The 8,475-nt window shown below is 37.2% G+C and overlaps 1 protein-coding gene across 3 annotated transcripts in view; it reads left to right on the top strand.

Annotated features, from left to right (window-relative positions):
- DEK (DEK proto-oncogene) overlaps positions 1–8,475 on the top strand; it is a 47,009-nt gene that overhangs the window by 9,436 nt on the left and 29,098 nt on the right. For 2 of the 3 annotated variants that reach the window (XM_042833455.1, XM_042833447.1), the window contains exons 8-10: positions 2,354–2,486; positions 4,107–4,255; positions 5,385–5,453. In XM_042833455.1, coding sequence (XP_042689389.1) covers positions 2,354–2,486; positions 4,107–4,255; positions 5,385–5,453 — 351 coding nt within the window. Of the gene's footprint in view, positions 1–2,353; positions 2,487–4,106; positions 4,256–5,384; positions 5,454–6,271; positions 7,243–8,475 lie in introns of those variants that run through there. The other variant, XM_042833461.1, reaches the window with a different exon arrangement.

Raw genomic sequence — 8,475 nt, 5'->3', positions numbered from 1 at the left:
TAGTTAACAGAACAGGCACAAAATGCTCTGGTGCAGATGCCACTGGTTTTGTCCATATGTCTGAACTGTGAAAGAAAGAAATGAAAGGAACCACAGGGTCCATCTTATCCTATAATTTCTTTTCAGTGGGACTTCCTTTTTAGCCATAACCAAAGCCATAGAACAAACAGCATTAGTTAATTGGTGTCAAAGGAAATTATTTATGTGGGCTACTCCAAACTGAGACAGTTATTTACTTGGGTTGCATTCCCTCTATTGAAGTGCAGGATTGGCAGACTAAGTAAATAGTCTGAGCTATAGAAAAGCTGCTGTATGTAAGTTGAACCATTAATGCAAACACTTTTACATTTCAGAGGTTCTCATGTTAATTTAAAAAGAAGCTTCAAGGAAGTTCTTTGCATCTCCATAAAACAAACATAATTCTGAGTTTGCATCTTTCTTTTCCCCCAAATAGTGAGGGCAAAATATTACAAGTGAATTTTATGTTTGTTTGTCTCTTCAACAGTACAGTCTTCCTGCTGTGAGGGAAGGAAACATGGCTTTCAGGGGCAGGAATCTGCTTTTAGAAACTTTCTTAAGAATTCAGCTATTTAAGAAAAAATGGTAGACCCTGTTGATCTAACGGAGTCATCTTTGCCTTCTTTCAAAAGGCAGGAGGATTTGATGACCTCCAGGCAATAACCTGGTGTGCACTGAAGACTTTGGAAGTTGAAACTGACTTGCATGGAATAAAAGTGTAATTATCATGCAAGCGCTCGTATGCCAAATTAGTTTGAATATAGGAAATGGTGAAGTGGAAAATGTCTACCTTTGCAGAGCTATAAGGTTATACCATAAAGAAGGAAAGAAAAAAAAAGGCTAGGATTATATAACGTTTAACAAACTACAGGCTGTGTTTCCCCTGCTCTTTTGGAATCTCAGGCTAAAGTAGTGATGAGCTTCTCTTGACTGCAACAGTATTCTATTGCTTTGGTTTTTGATCTTATGTACCCAGAAGGAAAGATATCTGGAATACTTCTGTATGCTGAAGGAACATAATTTTTTTGAAGCTTAAATACGTCTGCTGGTTGTAACCTCTGATTCTGTCGCTAGTGATGGAGCTTTATCAGGAACTTAAAAACTAATTGCAAGTTTAGTTAGACTTAGGGTGATTCCTGAGTATATTTTCTGATGTTAAGCAGCAGAGGTCTCACTTAACAACACTGCTTTTTAGTTGTATAGCTATAATAGCAACTGTAAGTGAGCAATCCAGCAGAAAGAAATACATTCTGTTCTACGGAGTGCTAGTTTCAGGGTTGTACCAGATGCCAATGGAACGAGTAGTTACAAGTTGTATGAACTTATTTAGATGTCACTGTGTAATAGTGATAGCTCAGGTGACTATGCTGCCATTTAAAATTGAAATTGGAATGATGAATTTAGTAATTACTGTTAGTTGTTTTGTTTCCTGGTGTTCTTTCTCTGAAGTCTGGTCTTATCCTCGTCAAAACTTTCTGTGAGGGCAGTTTTGAGCCTTGTTAGAAGTTCTGTATTAAAGCCTGTGTTAAGCACACATTTAGTTTGTGATAACAATGCCATGCATGTATACACACAGTATGAATTAATGTGAAGCAGCAGAGGTCTCACTTAACAACACTGCTTTTTAGTTGTATAGCTATAATAGCAACTGTAAGTGAGCAATCCAGCATAAAGAAATACATTCTGTTCTACGGAGTGCTCGTTTCAGGGGTTGTACCAGATACCAATGGAACAAGTAGTTACAAGTTGTATGAACTTTTCCCACTTTTCTCTATTGGTGGTAACTTAGTGCAGTTTTCTTTGAGTTTGCTGGCTGCAATATTCAGCCAAATTATGGGCCAGCTGATATATCTCAGCTGTACTAAAAGAACTTGCTGTGTGTAGTCCTAGTGAAGTACAGCATCTAGAAATGATTTAAAGGCATGGCATGTTGTGTTCTGAAATTTTTCAGCTAATTATAAGCAACCATAGCTTTGAGCAACCTGATCTAGTGGAAGGCATCTGCCCGTGGCAGGGGTCCAAAACCAGGTGGTTTTTAGGGTTCCCTCGAACCCAAACCGTTCTATGATAACTAACTGCAAATGGAGGGGCACAGTACAGCTAGATTACAAACACAATCAGAAGGTGCCAGTTTGAGTATATAGAGGAGCAACGTGAAATTCCTGAGAATGTGAATGTTTTCACCTCATGGTTTAGAAGTAGATATAGCTAGTAAAATGTATTAATGTTGTTGATACAGTTCGTGCTGACAGAAGGGATGATTTCCATTGCTTAAGAGGAGTATGGGTTGTTCAGTAGGAACCACTGTTCTAATCCTCCATTTTCTTCTTTACAGCCCCCTAGAAGAGCATCTAAAAGAGAAAGATCTAAAAAGGTGACTTCCAAACCCAAGAAAACTGTGAAGGGTGCTAATGTCAAGAAGGCGGATAGCAGCACTACTAAAAAGAATCAGAACAGTTCTAGGAAAGGTAAACGGCTTTGGATCTTTTATCATGCATCATCTTGTAGCTTAACAGAGATACTTATTAGAAAACAGGCTTCTTTACCTAATTGTGAAGGAAAATGGAGTTTGCTGAGTTATGGATTTGAAGTTTCTTTCCTCACACTGGTAATTTAAAGAAAAAAATTGATTTGGGTATATTTTTATATAATTATATAAATTATATTTATATAATTTTTATATACATTTTTGTCTGTACATCTAAGGTATCAGCCTGGTTTTGTCTTCTGTTGTAAGAGCATCATGAAGTTCTATTAAACTTCAATCTTACAATTGATGGGTATATAGTATATATCCAACATTCTGTCTCCTATTCAGCAGCTTGATATTCACAACACAGATACGTGTTCCACGTGCGTCCTGTTGCTCTTGTTTTCCTTATATCTGACAAATGCATGTATAGGCAGCGTAGGGCAGCCCACTCAGCTGTGGCCCTGTTCTGAGGAAGAGCTTCAGCCAAATGATCTCCAGAGGTTTTTTATAGCCTTCAATTCTCTGACCCTCTTGGAGTTAAAAAGCCATCCCAGTGGCAGCATTACTAATGCAGCATATATCCGTGTACTACAAGCACAGTTGATTTAATGCCAGCACCAGCATATGTGTGCTCTCACAGAGAAATCAGTTCAAACTAACTACTGGTTTGTCAGAGAGTTGAGAAAACAACAACTCTCAGATAAAAAATCATGCTCAGCTTCTTTCCCAGCCTTGTTTCTCAGCTGTTAGGCAGCCTGTGCTGAACTTAATATTTTTCAGTTTGCTGATGGCACCAATGTGATTGACTGTGTGCATGTACACTTCATTTTACCACCACAGTGTGTGTGTGATGTTAGGTGTGTGCTTTGTGTATGTGTGTGTTAGATAGTCTGGGCTTAGTTTCCTATTTATTCCTGTTGCATTTCTGTTTTGAGTCTACGTCCACAGTACAAAACTTGAAATGTGAAGTGGGTCATTCTGCAAACTCTTTATCTGGACTTAGTGCCTCTATTCTCAGACAGGATGCCAATAGCAGTGTGCTGGAGTCACTCAGTCTTGGTGTTTTGTGCTGGAAGAGATTATAGGACTGTCCTGTGCCTTTTCACTTAACTTCCTTTATGATTCTCCTTGCTTTTTGGGGTGTTTTTTGTTTTTTTTTGTTTCTTTTTGGAATGGTGTTTCTGATGGCATGTTTGGTATTACAGCACTGCAAAATGATGAGACTCTAATGAGCAGCACCATTGGGAAAAGGAATCTGAACTCCTTTTCAAAGCAAATAAGTGTTGTTTTAGGGCAGAAATGTCTCAGTATTGAATTTTTGTCATAAATGTTGTTGGTTTGCTTTTTGTTTTTGTTTGATAGATGAATGTAAACAGATCCATACTTTCTAGAGTATGTATTGATTTGTAAACTGGTAGTTAACAAACAGTAATGCAGATAGATAAGTAAGTGCAATACTGACAGCATTAGGTTTATTTATAAAATGATGGACTGGCAAGATACCCATTTTAAGGGTGAGCATTGCATCAAATGTTCTGATAGCTTTTGTTTTGGAAAAAGAATGAAAGCAAGTTGAAAATGTTTTATTACAATCTGAGTTACTCTTCATATTTAGAAAGCGAATCGGAGGATAGTTCAGATAATGAACCTTTAATTAAAAAGCTGAAGAAACCACCCACGGATGAAGAAATTAAGGAAACTGTCAAGAAATTGTTGGCCAATGCAAATTTGGAGGAAGTCACAATGAAACAAATCTGCAAGGAGGTAAGCAGGTGATTTAGCAGTTTTTTGGGGGACAGTGAGCTGTCTGTAAGTTGACTTTTAATCTTGTTTTGTAAGCTGTGGCTTACAGTCTACACAACGAAACAAAATGGTTTGATTTATTTACTAACAGCTACTAATAGGAGGGCTTAATCTTAAGGTATGCAATGCTGTATGTTCCACAGGGGAATGAAAATCTAAATCAAAAATAGCTACATGGAAAGTAGTGTTGTTACCTTCAAAGCAAGTGCTGTGTGTTAAGGTGCAAATATTAGAGCTGTTGAACCAGCACAGCAGATTTTTGCTGTCAAAAGGGAAGGACTGTGCTGCTCTGTGCACATTTCTGCTTGCCTTGCTCTTGCTCTTTTCGTATCCTTTGAGTCTGTTTGGTGCTGTCAACGCAGAATAAGTGCATAGTTTTCAGCTGAGTTAATGAGTTGTATAAAGTGAGCAAAGAAGCCGTTGAGCTGCAGGACAGGAGCCAAGGAGGAGTGTGGGTGGGAAAGGGAAAAGTGACCACCACACAGACAGCACTGCTACCTGGTCACTTCTTACACTAGGATAAGTCTGAAATGTGGTGAGCTGCATTCATTGTCAGTATTGGCATTTGCTGTGGTGGTGGTGGTTGTTGTTTAATTAGTTTGATATCCTTTCACTTCTCATTCATGATGGTTAACCAGAGAGTAATTGTAGAATTGCACTTAAATATATTGATGCTTATGTTGGTAACTTGAAAGATGACAATTCCACTCATTACAAAAAAATAAGTAGGCATTTAGATATATTTTTTTTTTAAGAAGGTATTTGTCTGCTTAGCAAATGTATAGGACAAACATTGGAGAATTCTGGGTTTGCTTGACATGGCAGGTTAGGCATTCCAATTTGTTGGTGTGTTGCCAGTAACATTTTAGTCAGTGACCAAACATAAAAAATAACTTGATGTAGATTTCATGGTCAAAATAAGGACAGGGAAATAAAAGTAACTTTCCATAATTAACAGAGGGAGTTCTGCCAGTTTTGTAATGCTAAAAGTACAGCACTGCTTTCTGCTCTCTTTTTATTTAAGCTTCTATTCATAAAGTACACTGAGTGGAAGTAACTCAAGGTTGTACTTTCAATTCTTTTTTTCTAGGTGTATGAGAATTATCCCAGTTATGACTTATCTGACAGGAAAGACTTCATTAAAGAAACAGTCAAAGAGGTAAAGAATTGTTCAGAAACATTTTTCCAAGTCTAATAGGAATTGGCATGACATAGTTTTACACCAGTTGTAATAGCCTCCTGTGTAGTGTTGGAAGCATCCCAAACCTCATTGTTTTGATAAATGTGAATACTGGCTTTTTTTTGCCCTTCTTTTTTGGCTCCCCTTATGTGGGGTGTGTTGAGTGGTTTTGTTGGTTCTTGGTTTTTGTTGCTGTTGTTTGTTTTGTGGTTGCTGGGGGTTTTTTTTCCTGTATTCCTCTTCCTAAAATAACTGGTCCAGACTTTTTTTTTCTTAGCATGTCATTACTACTTTGAGTTTCTTTAGTAAGCAGAACTAAAATTAGAGCTCTCCTAGTTTTTGATGACTCTGAAGGCTGTATGTTCTTCCAATTGCAGCTTTGGCTGCGAGTTGCTTTGTAAATCGTGCACTGACCACTGATAACAAAACAAAGGTGGTGTAAGCTTCGTAGACTGGAAAGCTCTACAAATGAGAGAAGGAAATTGGATGAAAAGAGCTTTTCTCTATATTTGCCCCTTTTCACTGATAACACAGTTAGGAAGCTGCCTATGAGGTTTTTTTTTCTTGTAGGTTCATTTGCAGGTGTTGAAATGATACGTGACTGTCTAGAAAATAGCTACATCTACGTGCTGTGTTATCAGCAAAGGCATAAGAGCAATCTATCTGCTGGAGGGATGTTCTTGGCCTTTCCTGCCAGCAAAAAGTTGAGTGCATTTTCTTGATGCTAGAGGAGAGGCAGTGTGTACATTGTAGGTAGAAGTTGAGAAAGGAGAAAACTAATGCACTTCTCATTTCAGTTGATTTCATGATCTGATTTGACTGGGAAGTTGAAGATTCCTGATTTTGTTTCCGTGGATTTGAAGATATGATAGGCACCAGCAAAAGGAATGTGTCTTACCCTTGTGGTATTTAGTCAGAACTGATTCTGCTGATCTGATGCTAAGAGTGTTAATGTAAATCGTGTCGTGTATCTTTTTTTAAAGCAAAAAAAAAAAAAAGAACCCAACAAAACATGCATTTGATGCATGTTTTAGTTGAACATTCTTAAGTTTTGTGCATGGTGATAAGTGTTCCCTTTTTTATAGCTTTTGTACATCTTGGATTGCTTTGAATAATTAGATTGATTGGAACCATCACAGCTTTTTAGTCTGCATTACTAGCTTGCAGAAGACTTAAAAATCAAGATGAAAGCTGTTTATCTGTGGACATACATGCAGAGACTTGAATACTGCATTATTGGTTTAAAAAAAAAAAAATTGAATATATATCCATTTTAAAAAAGAACAGGAGTTAATGGCATGTTAATGTCTTTCATAGTCTGAAACATTCTACAGATGCAGAATTATTCTAGATTGTCATTACTGTCTTGCATGTTTAGGCACTTGGAATTGACAAAGCATGGTAACTAATTGGCATATAGATGTTATTTTTGTACTCTTAAAAGGCTTTCTGTTGTGTATATAAAGTTATTTTTGATTTCTTTTGTGCAAATCAGTTTTTAATCTTATCTTAGAGGATTTATGACATGAAATGTCAGTGTTCAGCAGTGAGGCTGTGATGGAAAGAGATGCAGAAGTCTGATTAAACTACAAATGAGTTGAGGTTTTACAATGTTTTTCCCATCTTGTACAGAAATGAAACTGTAGTTTTATACTTAAGCTTTTCAGTGTTTAATTTTGTACAAAGACTACAGATACGTTTGTTTCAATGGCTTGACTTTATAAATAAAGTCCCTGTAAAGACTGTAGGAAACTTTTTTCAAATCTCACGTTGCAAAAAAAAAAAAAGAAGTCTTTTAGTGTTTGGACTTGATGGCCTGACGTCTCAGAAGTGGATATCCATGATGTACAGTTAGGAGGTGTGATAGCTTTGGAAGCCCCCAGTGGGGTCTCTGACTTGGGCTTTACTGCACGATTGTATGGGAGCTCTCTTCTGAACCTCAGCCACTGTGCCTCAACGTGTGTGCTGGTACTCCTAAGTCTGCAGTCTTGAACTTTGACCCACGGCTTTTGGGATCAAAGTGAACTCTTTGCATATCTGTTTCTGCTGTTTTGGTTTCTGTTTTCCAAATACATTGTAGCTCATGTGGAAAGTCCTGCACTTAACATGCCAACTAACAACAGATGCTGAAGTGTGGGCTGCCATTAATGCCAAAAGCAAGGAATCCCTTTGACTACAGTATTAATGGCAAGAAGAAGCATATTTTTGCATTTTATTATTGTACAGTTGGGAAATAAGTGTTCATAAGTAATCTAAGTTCTGGTAATGTTCAGCCAGTTAGGCTACTCAGTCATCACCTGTTTTGACTTGCTTTGCGTGTAATCATTCATAAGGCTGAATGTAACGGGGTTTTTTATTCAATAAATGTCTTTCTCAAAAATGTAAATCAATGTTGATGGTACGTTTGCTTAAATGTATAGTAAAAATAATTATACAGAAACGAGGCTGTTGTCTTCATCTCGTTTGGTAGAAACTACCTCAGCTTACATCAGCAGGCTTCCCTACTTAGGAGATTGTAGCTGAAGGGCACATCTTTACAACAAGACCTCAAATTGTATGCTCTGTGACTTATTATTTTTTTTCCTCTGAAATATTTGAGTGTTAAAAGTGCTTTGTAAATCTTAATTATGGAATTCAAAACACTAGGGGCTTCTACTTCCACTACCAGTCCCAGCTAAAGCTGTTAAGTTACCTGTGTCAGGTTTTATTGTGTTTTCACATGGATTTTTATTACCAGTAATTTAAATCATGTAACTTTCTTGTGATTGGTATTTTAATATACCAGTGAGTTTCCATTTTTTTTTGGGTCAGGAAGTGTTTTTATGGCAAATGACTTGCAAGTATAAACCTTTCTTACTGTGTGAATTCTTAGGAACAGCGTGCTGCTATTTATTGTGCACGTGCATTCCTTGCCATTTTGGAATTGTGATGATGGAATGGAAATGGACTTGGCAACTGTCAAAGATTGTGTTACAACATCTTAATTGCATCTAAGTGCAGT

The sequence above is a fragment of the Centrocercus urophasianus genome, unplaced genomic scaffold (assembly GCF_019232065.1).
Source record: "Centrocercus urophasianus isolate 14NV4802_14NV808 unplaced genomic scaffold, USGS_Curo_1.0 seq_11, whole genome shotgun sequence".
NCBI classification, from domain to species: Eukaryota; Metazoa; Chordata; class Aves; order Galliformes; family Phasianidae; genus Centrocercus; species Centrocercus urophasianus.
The sequence above is the reverse complement of the archived record's forward strand: the minus strand, read 5'-3'. Positions and strand labels throughout refer to the sequence as shown.